The 14269-nt window shown below is 53.6% G+C and overlaps 5 protein-coding genes across 5 annotated transcripts; 2 read left to right on the forward strand and 3 right to left on the reverse strand.

The window, feature by feature from the left end:
- Positions 1–243: 243 nt before the first annotated feature.
- On the reverse strand, positions 244–7288 carry B0H18DRAFT_1113594 (ATP-binding cassette transporter; the record flags this gene model as incomplete). The annotated part of the gene is made up of 42 exons (XM_048032969.1): positions 244–369; positions 424–447; positions 500–612; positions 664–678; positions 733–979; positions 1029–1154; positions 1209–1231; positions 1464–1522; positions 1570–1576; positions 1632–1691; positions 1742–1860; positions 1912–2014; positions 2067–2306; positions 2359–2420; positions 2469–2612; positions 2662–2830; positions 2880–3141; positions 3195–3287; positions 3339–3398; positions 3449–3461; positions 3518–3605; positions 3658–3706; positions 3757–3784; positions 3832–4133; positions 4192–4232; positions 4286–4348; positions 4397–4423; positions 4473–4500; positions 4558–4603; positions 4657–4792; positions 4847–4877; positions 4957–5029; positions 5084–5147; positions 5205–5625; positions 5677–5791; positions 5819–5889; positions 5949–5989; positions 6048–6114; positions 6166–6342; positions 6403–6666; positions 6724–7090; positions 7143–7288. The coding sequence occupies 42 exons, from the start codon at positions 7286–7288 to the stop codon at positions 244–246; spliced, it is 4710 nt and encodes a 1569-aa protein (XP_047899524.1).
- Positions 7289–9196: 1908 nt separating this feature from the next.
- On the forward strand, positions 9197–9795 carry B0H18DRAFT_950544 (uncharacterized protein; the record flags this gene model as incomplete). Its single annotated transcript, XM_048041959.1, has 3 exons — positions 9197–9461; positions 9531–9673; positions 9724–9795. The coding sequence occupies 3 exons, from the start codon at positions 9197–9199 to the stop codon at positions 9793–9795; spliced, it is 480 nt and encodes a 159-aa protein (XP_047899525.1).
- A 564-nt stretch (positions 9796–10359) lies between these two features.
- On the forward strand, positions 10360–11233 carry B0H18DRAFT_972586 (NuA4-domain-containing protein). Its single transcript, XM_048043874.1, has 3 exons — positions 10360–10534; positions 10584–10769; positions 10822–11233. The coding sequence occupies exons 1-3, from the start codon at positions 10430–10432 to the stop codon at positions 11095–11097; spliced, it is 567 nt and encodes a 188-aa protein (XP_047899526.1). The 5' UTR covers positions 10360–10429; the 3' UTR covers positions 11098–11233.
- B0H18DRAFT_972590 (exosome complex exonuclease RRP40) lies at positions 11234–12298 on the reverse strand. The gene is made up of 4 exons (XM_048043875.1): positions 11964–12298; positions 11765–11914; positions 11562–11713; positions 11234–11504 (listed from the first exon to the last, which is right to left on the reverse strand). The coding sequence occupies exons 1-4, from the start codon at positions 12141–12143 to the stop codon at positions 11294–11296; spliced, it is 693 nt and encodes a 230-aa protein (XP_047899527.1). The 5' UTR covers positions 12144–12298; the 3' UTR covers positions 11234–11293.
- Positions 12299–12302: 4 nt separating this feature from the next.
- Positions 12303–14024, reverse strand: B0H18DRAFT_972604 (PapD-like protein). The gene is made up of 6 exons (XM_048043876.1): positions 13917–14024; positions 13768–13859; positions 13649–13709; positions 13475–13590; positions 13296–13421; positions 12303–13248 (listed from the first exon to the last, which is right to left on the reverse strand). Exons 1-6 carry the CDS (start codon positions 13957–13959, stop codon positions 12673–12675), a joined length of 1014 nt encoding a protein of 337 aa, XP_047899528.1. The 5' UTR covers positions 13960–14024; the 3' UTR covers positions 12303–12672.
- Positions 14025–14269: the final 245 nt, after the last annotated feature.

The raw sequence follows: 14269 nt of genomic DNA on the forward strand, positions 1-14269 counted from the left end.
CCGCGCGGGGTCTTGCCAGACCTCGGAGGCACAGCGACCTCGCGTAGAGACACTCCACCATAGGTTCATGGTGCCGAGTATCATATCGATATCGGCGCAGGAAGGACTACCTACTGGGCGTTGCATTCGCGTATCCTTTCATTCGGAAACCTTGGACGATCATGCAGGTACGTGCGTACCAGAATATCTACCGAATACATCACACGATCATAGTAGCAGCAGAAACCAACATGCATGTACATCTCAGGGAGAACCAGTTGCACCATTCGCCATAGCATACAACGTCTCCTTGTCGCCGCTCTCATCAACAAGTGCGCGAAGCATACCACGTTCGTTCTTCAGGAGTTCGCTAGGTTTCCCGAACTCCGCCTATTGAAAGTCATCAACATTCATGTTTATGATCGGAACATGTAGGTCACGTACGATTCGGCCCGCATCGAGCACCATCTGCACCAGACTGTATGAGCTGCAAAGTAATCTGAAAGATAGGACAACTGACGATTTTGTCGGCATCCATGATGGTCTGCAGACGATGAGCGACAGTGAGCAAAGTCACGCCCTTGTCAAGTCCTTCGCGTAACGATGCCTGAATCACAGCATCCGTTGCATAATCTCAAGGCAGCGCTGTCAGCATTTCTCTGAACCACGCTCTCACAAACTCACCAATCGCGGACGTAGCTGAGATAGCGACAGTGGTTAGATGTCTGATACCGCTTGGAGCACATCACCGACCTTCGTCCAGGATCAGTAGCTTGCTCTGCCGCACAATGGCTCTCGCTAGAGCCAAGATTTGGCGTTGGCCAACGGACAGATTAGTTCCTCCACTCGCGATGGGAGTGTCGAGAGTAATGCGGCCCTCGATGAGGTCGCTTTGTAACGAGAACAGGCCCGCAGATCTTAGCGCGTCGTTCAAGACGGTATCATCATACTGCTGGAAGGGATCCAGATTCTGACGTAGCGTCCCACTCAACAGCTCTGGCTGATGACGAAGTCAGATTACGCGAGTGAGACACCTGAATGGCACATACCACTTGCGGGATGATTGTGATAGTCGATCGGAGAGCGTCCAAGTTGATGTTATCCGTCGGTAGCCCGTCGTAATACACCTTGCCTTCGGTGATGATGCATCGTAGCAGTGCCAAAGTCAAAGAGCTCTGAGAGCGTAGCATCAGCAGTCGAACGCCTGATACTCATACCACGGGGCCTACCTTGCCACTACCAGTGCGGCCGACTGATGGTTATATGAGTGACGTATCCTTGCGCACTCTACTTGCACTCACCTATGCCAACTCGCTCCCCTGATCTCACCTCGAATGAAATCTCATGCAAGACGCGAGGTCCATCCTAGACCAACTCAATACGCGCCCACCCGGGAAACCAACACAGGACACACCGGAGAGTATCGAGCGGAGAGCTTATCGACTACAAGTCTCCGCTGGCTGGCCAATATGCGGGTGGAACACCTTCGGGTGTAGGTTTGGGCTCGTGCTCGATCTCAAGGTATTGCTTGATGCGCTCCAGGCTGTGGTCATGGTCAGAGGATTTCTGATCTCATCTTCAATCTCGCACCTGTTGCCTGGAAATATCGAGAATGATCAGAGACCGCGTTCAGTCAATAACTTGAGACATACCTGATATTTCCAATTCATTGAAGAACCTCACCCACCATAAAATCATGCTGCTGAACCCGACTGTGTAGACGTCAGCATAGAATGTGAGGACCAGCATGAATATCCCTGACCTGCCATGTTCAGGGAGAATCCAGTGTTGGATGCGGTGATTGCCTTCCCGTATACCAAGTAGGCAGCTAAAGCCGCAGAGAAGAACGATCCGAGGGAAGTAATACGGATGCCCACCCAGCTATTGAAAACATCAGGGTGCCTGACTACATAAAGGTAGTGTTCAACGCACCGATTGAGGTTCCAGAATGTCCTTGAAGCCCGAGTATATCGATTGATACGCACATACGACTCTTTTTTGAACGCCTCCTGCGCACCATATGCACGGATAGAGACTGTCTAGGCGATTAGTAATCTCCCTGCTTGATAGAACGACACATCGCGTACTGAGACCTGCAAAAGCGGCTCCGAAGTGGCCGAGAACTGGAGCCTTCGCATTGCTTCTTTCACGTTTGATCGCGAGTTGCGCCTTCATGTAGAACTCGCCAATCCAGGCACCGACGGCGGCAATGAAAACACCAGGGACGACGAAGATCGGGGATATCACCACCACCACACCAAGCTTCATGAGCATCTCCAACGACATCTCCACGATGGTACTGAACCATCTTGCCACGGAAGCGTCGACTGCGTCGTGTTGCTCAGTCTAAAACCCATCACATGCAGGAGAGAAACGTACCTTCTTGGATGTCCTGGGTACATCGAGCGATAATTCGAGATGTGGGTGTTTTGTCAAGCCATCTACAAAATTGTCATGACGCGTCACGGCAGTAAGTTCCACCTGCTTACCTCATTGTCGTCGCCAGAATTGAAGATATCAGGTCATCGTGTACGGTTCTTGATGCTCTCAGCGACCCAAATGTGTATACATAGTAGGCTGCCGTGTGGAAAAGGACTGATATGATCATGATCGACCCGTATCCCCCGAGGAAGCTGAAAGATGATGAGGCGGTGCAGCCTCAGATTATCTTTGAGAACATACTGTGGGACTTTGATTTCGGACGCAGGCATTTCTTCGTACTGTCGAGCCCAATATCCAAGGAACCAAGTTTGCAGGATGCTGAAAGTCATGTAAAAAACTAACCCTCCAAGGAAGCTCAGCCAAAAGAAGAGTTGATGGCTCCCTCCCAATGCATGCATAAAGAGTTTCACTGATACGCTGTCACTAACAGTTGATAAGAAGAGAATACTAAGACGTACTTGCTTGCCAACCGGCATGCCCGACTTCGACTTCTTCTTCAACAACAAGTTTGCCATCCTCCTTCGGGGCCTTTTCCGGGGTCTGCTCGTCAACGGTGGCTTCCGCTTTCTCGAGTTCCAGCTCCTCCTTAGCAAGTTCAGCGGCGAGTTTCTTGTCGTGTGCAAGAGCATTAGCAATGGAGCCTTGACTAGACACTCTACCATCTGTGCCCAGGGCAACAACAAAATCGGCGATGGGACTAGCCATAGAGACATTATGCGTCTATCGCTCATGGGATCAGAAGAGTCGAGAATCCAGAATGAATGTGTACTCACAACGAGTAGCACCGTTCGCCCACGGACAAGATCACCCTTGAAACATTTCTCGACGATCCATCGTGACGTGTGAACGTCTAACGCAGCGAGAACCTATCAAAAAGTTCAGTCTATGGAAAGGAAACGTTGATGCATGTCTTTCACATCGTCCAACAGCAGTATCTGCGACTTAGAGTATATGGCACGGGCGAGTGTTATGCGCGCCTTTTGCGTATGTGAGTATGGTATGAACGACCAAGCACAACACTGCATACCTTCTGACCGCCACTAGCATTCAAAGAGTCAGCGAATGTCGAGGGTCGCAATAACAGATGTGACAGTACCTCAGTGTGATGCCCCTTTCTCCAACCTCCGTCTGGTCACCAGCAGCGAACAACTCGAGATCGCGTTTCAGCGCACATTGCTCAATGACTACAGCAGTTAGTATACCATCGAGCGTGTACAGCATGCTGTCTCAACACACCCTGTTGATAACGTTCCTCGTTCAATGGGGCGCCGAAGAGAATATTGTCCTATTCAAAGCTAAGCAATACCATCGTCATTCTTGCGACGTGTCGCTTACCTTGATGGTTTCATTCTGACCCAGGACTCTTGCGCGGCGTAAGCAATACCATCAGTCCGAGGTAGATTGTAGAACGAATCAGGACCGGCGGGTATGTAGTGCATCTCGCCCAGCAAAGCCATCAACAAGGAGGTCTTTCCCGAGCCAGTCGGGCCAATCACGAGATTGATACTGCCTTTCCTGAACACCAGGTCGTCGTCGATACGCAAGGTAAAATTCCTTCGCCCGCTTCCAGGGGTTGAAGCCGCTAAGCCGCTGACTTGATCTGCCCAGGTGAAGGAAGCATTGCGGAAACCAATGACGTCGTCTTCCGGCTGCGCTGCGATCTGAGTCTGGATATCATCAGGTTGCTCAGAGTATTCATCCAGTAGTTCGGTCTGTCGCGCAAGTTGTTTCTGTCAGTCACCGCTATGGAGTGGAGTAGAGAAGGCCAACCTTCTGCAAAAACTCATTCACTCGGTCCAGCGACACCTTAGCTGTGTTGCAGAATGTCAACAATCTGATGCCTCTCTATGGTTCATGGACTTACCTCGAATCATCATAGGCACGAAACCAAAGCCCATATGCATCAGCTGGCTGAAAGTATCGAACACTGCATACATGTCAGCATCGTGCGTTCCGTTGGGGTCGCCACACATACCCGTGATAGATGAGAAGACAGCAGACGCTGTGAGACGATGTGAGAGATGCGTGCACGGGGTTAGCAATTGCTTCACCTGTAAGATCTCGCTTCATGATCATGGTCTGGAAGCCAAAGTCAATTGATAGTGTCCATATCTCATATATTCCAACTGGACTCACGTATGTCGCGTAGGTCACGATCATGGTGACCAAAGGAATGGCGTGGCTTGAGACTAGTCAGACTAAGCTCGGAAGGTCGCAGACACTCCGTGTACGCACTTTAGGTTATTGTTGATGAGGTCGAGCAACTTGCTTTTCTTCACGAGCTCCAGTTCGTCCTCACGTTTCTCAGCCAGTTGCTTCCCAACTCGGGGCTCCCAGCCAAACAATTTGATCATACGGATGACGTTCATGGCTTTACAGGAAAGGAATCAGCATGTGCACCAAAGTAGTGCGCTATAATGCTCACTTTCTGTCGCGCTCTGCACACGTGCATCGGTCTGGGGCGGAGCGTGTCAGTCACGCGCAGGCACGAGCGAGAAGGAATGAGTGATACCTTTTCATCTTCGCTATCTGGACCTTGCGAATGCGTGTTGCAATCATACCGGGGACAGGGAACAAGAGGACGATGGAAGCAAGTCCCACAAACGCACTATGCGCCTAGTCAGTCTACTGTGTTTGCTCCTCATGACGTGTGGCCACTGACCTCCAGCCCAAGACGGCGTACAAGAACCATACGCAACAAATGATTTCGACGGGAAGCTTGACCACTGCGACGCAATACAATTGTTGAGCAGCACAATAACCGGCATATGCCAAACACGCACGGAGGGTCAAGAACTCCCTACCCCAGGCGAGAGAGGTGAGGTCGGACGAGATGAGGTTATTGATCTTCCCGACGACGTTCTTGCCCTTCTTGTCATCGTCTGCTGGCTTTGCCTTCTCCTCCCTCCCAACAACTCTGTTGGCGTCCGCATTCTGTGCAGCCACGGGAACCGTCTGTGTCGTGGATTTCTGCTTTCCCTTGCCCGCTGCGGAGTCGCCCTCGCTGTCGTTACCATTTTCCTGAGCTGTTGGAGCGGTAGCGCTCGATTCAGCGTCGGAAGCCGTATCGGGCGTGCCGGCAACGGTCGTGTCACCTTCACTTTCAGCAGGATCTTGCGATACGTCTGCCTTCATGCGCATGCGCAGAGCATGCTCAAAGACGACTTGTGTGATGATCGCCTCCACTTGAGTTAACACTCTGTTCTGCACATGTTACGATGAGCAGTGGTGAAGGAGCGAAAGCGGTCGACGCACGGAGAGGTATATGTACACAGAGCCGAAGTTGTATTCGAGGATCGGTCCGAGAAGCAGCATCACGATCCAGAACCAGGGCCGGACGGTGGCGCCTGCGCCGTCCGTCTCGACGTACCTGTGGACACGTCAATAGACTAGACACGAGAGTACAGATTGTTTAGCTTGCATCAGGATATATCGAATAGTCAGCGGGCCGATGAACTCTAAGATAGTCTGTCGAATGCAATGTAAGCCTGCTTGGGTGTGTTTATTCAAGGCCACTACAAACGCACGCCAAAAACGGTCGCGATGGTCATGACGATCCACTCCATTCCTGTTCGAGGTTCATCAGCATGCATGCATGCGCGGAGATAAGACACGTTTAAACATACGGAAGACACGCAGGAGACCCCACATAAGATGTCTGCCCTTCGTCTTCACTCGGAACGGGTCGATTTCCTTCAAAGCTCGTCAGCAGACAGGTAATGAGTCTCAAGACGATGGACACACATTCAGACTGCGCTTCATGAGATTTTGCGCGTCGTCAGAGTCGGCCAGAGGAGGCAGCATGTCAATGGTCAGGTGTTTGACGCGCGACGCAAGCATGACCGTCGGGTCAAGGTAGCTAAACAGCATGAGTGACAGGATAGAAGCCGTTTGCTCCTTGGGCTGGTTCGCCCATGGATTCTACACGCCCATTAGCTGTCTACTCTCTCGTCTAGTTCGCGTCGCATTACATTGACATACCTCTGGATCGAGAGAAATGTAGCGCCGAGGGATCATGAGGGGCACAAAGATACTACTAATGGTCAAGAGTGAGATCCTGGCCCAAAGTAGAGGGCCCTCTGCGAGATCCATGGGCTGTAACGTGAACGTCGCCAAGGGCCAGAGATCGCGGTACGCGTAGACCGACAACGCAGTGAACAGAATACAGTTCAGGTGGCGAACAGCCGTCGTACTTAGGACGGGACCAGCAAGCAGCGAGGTGATGCCAAGCGCTGATGCGTACACCTGGACAATACAGTTAGCATTGTCGTACGTATGAGAGCAAGGCGGACGGTCGCTCACGTAGGTAACAAAAGTGCCAACGTGGAAGATGATCTCGAAGCTCTGAGGCTCCCAGGTTTCAGAGTGGCCCAGGGACTCGGTCGCGCTGTAGATGGACATGCCCAGGAGCCCCAGGGTTGACGCGGCACGCAATCCATTGAACGCGACGAGGACGACGCCCCCGTGTTCCTTGACGTATTTTACCGATGCAGACGCGTTTTCACTCTCTTCTGGAGCATGGAGAGGCTCAGATATGGGCGAGGGTTCGGACTGAGCAAGCTTTGCGTACGCCTTTTGGGTACGAACATGCAATGCCAACTGTACCAGGAATACAAGGATCGACAGCGCAGCGACTCCAGCAGGGTAGAGTAGCGTAGATTCCGCGAAACTACGTTTGTTGTGAGCTTAGAATATGTTACGAGTGTGTAGGTTGAACATACTCGATTTCGCCTCGTGCCGCAGTCAGCATGGACAGACTGTGGTTGCGGGCCCTCTGCACGTGAGCGAAGACATACTGAGCAGGTCCTGGTATGCTTGGTATGCTCGTGGACCAGTAACTGAAGAGCTGATCTCTCCCCATGTCCATTTTGCCTGGAAGGCAAGACACTTGAAGGAGGTGGTGGAGGAAGAAGTGACACAACCAACGATGACTGACCAAGGGTCTATGTACCGTTACAAGCGCGCGCAATTGTTCTAAGGTGTCACTGAGCATCTCGATCTGTCAAATGAAGACGCTTGCTAGTCTCGCGTGGACAGAGAAGACAATTCCTTCAACCTCCGCCGGCTCCGGATATCTTTGTCTAACACGCTTGCCGGCTTGTATGGCATGCAACGGAAACTACGTGGTTGTGAGATATGCACTCATCTCCATTAAGAACTTGGCCGTCGTACCTTGCTCGTCGACACCGGTTACCTGGCTGCTATAGTCCGAGCAGTGCACATCCTGGGCATGAGCGTAGGCAATCATATTGACCAACCTAGAGTTCAGGCCTCAGGCTCAATCTGCCCTGCGTGAGACAAGCTAAGTACGCTGAAGTGAAGCTGCCTCCGTGAGTGCTAGCAAGTAGCGCATGATTGGCGCTGCGATATAACCTGATGGAAGTCGGTGCGATTGGCATAAGCTGACAGAGCTGTAGCCTGTAGGCAGATTGATTGTGCACACGGGTGCTTCTGTGCTCCCGGCGATGAGAATCGAGTGAATCAGGGCGGTGAGCGCACCCCCTCGTGGGAATACCGCCTCGGGGACGAGCCGGCGAGCCATAACAGGAGATCGAGGATGGACGTGGACTATCGATAGTGTCCCCGGCATCATCTTGTAGTCGGTCGTGCACTGTCGCGCGTGGTGGGTCGCGTCGTAAATGATCACAGTCGGATCAAAGAGGTCCCAGTGTGGTACATGCAGCAGAGTAATTGTTTCTTAGCCTGACTGTCTCCGAATCTGTATGTTTCAAGACCCAACATTTGAACATACTGAAATACTGCGGTGATCACTGTTAGTAACCTTTGAATTTGAGTGCTAGATTGATCTACACACCTTAAACACATTTTAGGAGCTATTACGGGGCGCATAGTCACTCGTTATTTGGCAAAAACAAATAGTTTCCGTCTGGCGTGCACTGTGCCGCGTGCGATGTCCATTCAGCTGCGCAGCGTCTAATTCCCAGTCGCCCGGTTCGTCCCCGAGGCGGTATTCCCACGAGGGGGTGCGTACCACCTGGCAGTGGCTGGCACGCGGGCGCTGCGCGCCAGCGTGCCCCTTGAGGCCGAGTCAAGGGGCCGGCGCGGCGTGTCTTCTGCACTATTTCAGCGCATTCGCCGTATTCGATACTCGCCTTCGTACTGACACCATATTGTACTCTAGTACACAGACAAAGTTATGAGTTATCTCAAATTGGACACAGTCTAGTTATTGCCGCAGAGCAGTATTTCTGTGATGACATTCTCGAAGTCCATTTCTTTTACTGTAGGTGCACTGCCGCACGTTTGACTGACCTACTGTAAGGTATATGCATGTCAAACTTCATAGAAGACTGCCCTCCCCTCCATCAAAGAGGTCTTTAGGGCCTGAGGCGAAGGGAGACGTCTAGACTACTTAGTGGCGATAGTACTGTGTGTCCTTAATAGGGTAGCCCGAACCTCCCCCGATCGCATTCCCACGGAGGGGGGTCTGTACCAGTGGGGCCAGCGCGCGCCGGCCCCTTGGGCCGAGTGCAGACGCGGCTCTACTATTACGGATTCACTGCCACAGTGGGGCGTCCGGATGGGCCCGCCTAAGTTTTTGCCAGACAGGCCAGCGCGGACCGAGTCGGTCTTCGATCGCCCGCGAATGTCGTCCGAAGCGGACTCAGAAGATTTTGGCGCCGAGGTTCTGTCGAAGATGCACGCGTATAAAGGCCAGGACGCGGCTTGCCCCCACGCAGCTTCGCTCCACCCACCCACAATAATCCCCCATCATCTATCAAGCATTAGCTCCTCCTCACGACAGACATTCGGCATGAAGTTCACGACTCTCCTCACCTCCGTTCTCGCTTGCGCGGCGTCCGTCTTCGCACAGGGCACGATCGACCAGCCAGTCGCTTGGACCTCGATCATGCCCAACTCCGTATTTAACTTCTCCTACTCCATCAACGCCGACTACTGCAAGTCGAGCTACGGCTTCTCCGTGTACATCATCACCGAGACCCCTACCAACATGGATCCCGCGCAGCAGTGGATGAATGGCTATTACCTCGGGCACTATGACGCTGAGAACTACCCGGGTGAGTACAGAGTACAGAGGCCGAATTTGACGTACCTACATACTTAACTCTCATCTCTCGCTCTCGCAGCCGTTCCTTACCCTACGAACCCGGCGCCACCCAACTTCACGATGCCCAATTTTGCGAACTCGCAGGGCGGCTTCGGCGCCGGCAAGAACGCGTCCAACGCTACTTTCAACGTGATGGTCATGGAAGAGTGGGACGATTGCTCCGTGAGTCCTTCAATCTGATGTCGCGCCGCTGCCGCTCACCGTTCTGCTAGGGTTCCCTCGGTAGGAAGATTGGTCTGACCATGACTCCGATCGTCTACAACGCGACGGAGGGCTACCAGTAGGCGGAGATGAACGCCGAGGCCATCGCGCGGCGATCCGCCTGAATTGCTCTCCTTGCTGCGGCGGGTACGAGGAAAGGACCTTTGTCACGAACTCTCTGAGGGAATGTTCCCTCGGGACTCTTTATGCTATTCGGACATGATGAGAGGCTTCGTCTTTCGGACTTGATTCTTTGTTGTATAGCATGACCTCTGAAGATCTGATGTGCTAGCCGTTGCGTTCGAATCCACAGCTCTAAAAGAATACCTTACGGACTCTGCTCGGACGTCAGCAGTACTAGTTACCATTGAGTCTCGTTGTAGCATTTGAGTAATCGCAGGATGATATACTTGCGGAAGGGACAATTAGATATGTGTACGAAAGTTTGTGTAGAATTGATCGGTTGTTGCTGGGAACCATTCAGCAGTGTCAGTGAAGCTTGCAGACAGAAACACAATGCATCTTTGCCAATGCGCCGGCAGTGAGGAGGACACTGTTGAGCAAGTCGGCGATGTCGACTCCTCGAGCGCGCCACGTGCATCAACTATATCTCTGCGACGCCTGGGGAGTCCGCGTTTGTGGCTTCCTAACAAGTATCCAAGTATCCTCGTTCGCCTTAGCTGTTACTACGATACCCCCAGGGCTCGTTGAGCCAACATGGCCAGCGACAACCCATCACCCGAGGACAAGCTGCGGTACGATGCCGCGAAGAAGGAGCTCCTGCAGGCCCTCTCAAAGCGGCGGAACGTAGACAAACAGCTGGTTCGTCCCCGGTGTGGCAAGCCTCCCTCGCGTCTCCTCATGTCAACAGTCCCACCTAGAGGTGCAGATATACAACCTCGAGGCGTCGTACCTGACGGACAGCGCGGCGCACAGTGGCGGGAACATCCTCCACGGCTTCGAGGGTTACCTGAAGAACCCGACCGGAGGGCGGAAGAAGTACGAGATCCACGACAACGACCGTATGTTCTCGAACAGCAGCACGACGTACAAGAAGGCGCGTCGTCTTGCCTCCTCGCCAATGGTGTAATTGACCCGCCCCCCTCCAGTCGCTCGAGCTCTCCGGCGAAGGCGAAGAGTCAGGACCCGGGGATGACTCGCGAATGTCGACCCCCGGTCTCACAACAGTGATTGTCCCTCCTGCTCCGCGGAATCAGGAGCTCACCGCCGCGCAGCAGAAGAAGAATAGGGATCGCGAATACCAGAGAAAGAAGCGGGCGAGTGCGCGCGCGACGGCCACCCCCATGAGCGAGGATGACAGCCAGAGCGTCGCTTCGTCAGGACGGAGGCCGACGAAGAGGGCGCGTCTGGCGGACGACGACTAGCACGGTGCAGCTGAGTCGCGATGGCGTGGTCGTCGTCGCACAGACACCTGTACGCTGCCGGGACCGCTACTTACTATGGGTATGTGATGATGACCTGTGGTTTGGGACTGTTGTAGGATTATCCGACTATGCTGTATCATACTTGTACTATGCTATGAGATGTCAGTCAATCCATGGAGTGGCTGTCCTGTGTTCACTATATATCGAGCGTACCGAGGAACTTCTTCATCTCAGCCTCGCTCATTCCACCACCATCCGGGTCTGCAGCCTCAATACACCTTGAGACAGCAATGATGTGCCTCGCTTCCCTTGCATTAACCCATACGCGCCCATTCAGCCCTGTCGCCGTTTCATGAGGGAATCGTGAACCAAGCATTGGGAGTAAGAAATGGTTTGGGTCGAGTAGCCTGGACCGCAATGGTGATGTAAGGACACAAAACTCAAGACAGAACAAGTACTCTCACAAGCGACACATCTTGAGACTGCAACGCACGACGAAGCCCCCTTTGAGCTCGCCGAAACCCTCCGCCTTGCGTGTCTGCGCGTCGAAGCACTCCAGCTCGGGCTCCATGTCCTTGTGCGCGAGCGACACGCGTGCGTATAGCAGTGACCCGACCTATCTTTTATTCGAAATCAGCGCTTTCCGAGACAGTCCGTCCACGCTCACCTTGAGGTTTGGTCTATTCCGTTTCGTCGCCCCCTCAAACGCCAGCCCATCCAGATTCGCCATATGCGCCGCCCCGATGTCCACCCTCCAATTCTCCCCACTCCGCGCGACGACCACGCCGATCACCGACTCTTGCGGCGCAGGGACGTACTGCCTTCCCTCCCGTAAGCTTCATTATTGCTACCAGGAGGCCACTCACCCGTCGGGCGTTGCTCTCTATCCACCATCGTGCGCGGTTAGCGGAGTGGTTGAGCTCGCCGGCACGGGTCGCGATGATCGAGGACTCCCCGGACGGGCCTGACTGCTGGAGCAACCCGGGTCCTAGCTTGAGGTTGACGTGCTGCGCGGGAACGAGCTCCCCGGGAAGGACGAGCGACATGGCTGCGATGAAGAGTCGAAAGGGCGATCGAGAGACGGGTATCGGGAGAGCATTCAGACGCCTCTGAGATTTGAACGATCGACGCCCTCAGATTCAAATCGTACTGAACGCATGGGCGAGTCGGAATCGCTCGTAAGCACCATGTCCACATCCTAAGATGGGCTCGTGTATATACCGTTAGCGTGTAGAGATATCATGAAGTCTGGGTATAACGTCCATGCCTGCCGAAGGCATAAGCTAAGAAAGAGAACGCAGAGTTAATGTATTACAGCAGACGAGTCAACCACAACCGGGGTTCCGTGCTCCGCTTCGTATATAACATATGTACAGCGAATAATATCACAACGAAAGGAAAGTTGCTATACCAAACGATTCAAAGGGATCCACGAGACCGAGGAGGGGAGATCGTAAAAGAACAGGTATTTGGCAGGCGGACGCAACGCGAACACACGGGTGTCGCTCATGATGTTCCAATAGTGTTTATACGTAGAAGCCGAAGACCAAACCATAACGTCCAGACACAGAGCCGTCAGAAGAATAAATAAGTCGTGACGAAAACACCAAGCGCGATGACGATGACTACCTGCAGAGGAACGCCCTCCGCCTGCATCATCGTATCCTCCATAGTTGTCGTGCCGGTGATTGATGTTCCCACCTCCGTCTCGCCATCCCACGTACTGCCGTCGTCCGAAGGCGATGTGGGCCTACGTCGCCGGAACTCAGTAGCGTTCGTGATCGTGGTGGGCGCTGCCGTGCTCGGCTCAGGCATGGAAGAAATGAGATTGCGAAGGCGCTCAATCTCCGCCTGTGCCTCGCGCAGCTTGATGAGGATGTCCTCGTTGATGTCAGGTGCGGGCCCAACAGGTTCAGAGGGAGGCGGAGGCTGGGGCGTGTGAACGTTGACGTTGACGACGGGTGCCTCATCTTCCTCACGCGAGAACTCCTCGTGTGGTGATTCCTCGTGAAGCTGCGCCAGTCGTGTTGGAGGCGGTGACGACGGTGCGTCATGGTGGGTCTCCTCTTCTTGAGCCGCCTCGCCGCTGTGTTCCCGCACGGGCTCAGGAACGCCATTTCCATTGGGATGCTGACGGACAGTGCCGTAAATCTGAGACCTTTAGACTTGTAAAGGGGCAAGAGATTGGTGGTGCTTACAGAGCGAGAATGGTCCTGGAAATCACTGACTCCACCTTCTTCCTCTTCAGGCACTGTCTGCCCTTCCGGCGGAAGGTACTGAACACGGATCTTCTGCGAGTGGACTTCCTCCGTGTTGTCGGCCCACTACCAGCGATGTTCAAAAGACTTTCAAGCGTTTGTAAAGGGAAAGAACGTACAAGATCTGGGAGAGGCATTGTCTCCTTCTCCGGTGTGATGATGGTGCTCTGAATCAGAAATTTGTCCTTGCACTTGATGTTCAATGGCGGCTCTTCCTTCATCGCCTGCAGCATAACTGTATATACCGGGTGTAGGTTTGCCGTGTATCCCGCGGTCACTTCGACATAACGTACCCTGAACTTCCACAGTCTCTCCTGGCTCCACCCTCCCAGAGTTTGGCCGTACGCAGTACAGCTACACGAACCGGTTGCGTCAATGATACCTGTAAGCGTCCAGACGGAGCTGACGGCACCTTGGGAGCAGTCGTTTTGACTTTGAATGCGACTGGTTGTGCATTGTGGTTTGAGATGGCTAAACCCCGCTTAACGTGCTGCGTGAGAGGCCCTGTGCGAGACGCGTTAGCTGCGGAGGTCCCAGGGCCGCTACGTGCGGCCTACGCACTGTTGAAGCCGAGGACGCTGCTCGGGGTGAGCGCAACAGACATTTTGGAGGCGGCGGTGTGGGGGAGAGGATAAGAGTGGGTCTGCGCTATGATAGTGATGACATGGGCCAGGACGCGTCGGCGTGCTGGCGCGGGATATACCGAGCCATGCTCCCGCGCCTCCTGCAGCCAGGCCTCCGCAGTGCCTCCGCACGCACCTCACACAAGCCTCGCACAACTCTGCGTCCAGGCTGTGTCGCAAGTGCTGCGTATGCGGGGGTCTCAAGGCCAGGTGTCAAGCGCGTACAATTGCCTCGTGTTGTATGTGTGTGGATATTCATGATCTATGTAGCGAGTGCTATGTACTACTACA

The sequence above is a fragment of the Fomitopsis serialis genome, assembly GCF_022376445.1.
Source record: "Fomitopsis serialis strain Sig1Antser10 chromosome Unknown B0H18scaffold_3, whole genome shotgun sequence".
In the NCBI taxonomy this organism is placed as follows: Eukaryota; Fungi; Basidiomycota; class Agaricomycetes; order Polyporales; family Fomitopsidaceae; genus Fomitopsis; species Fomitopsis serialis.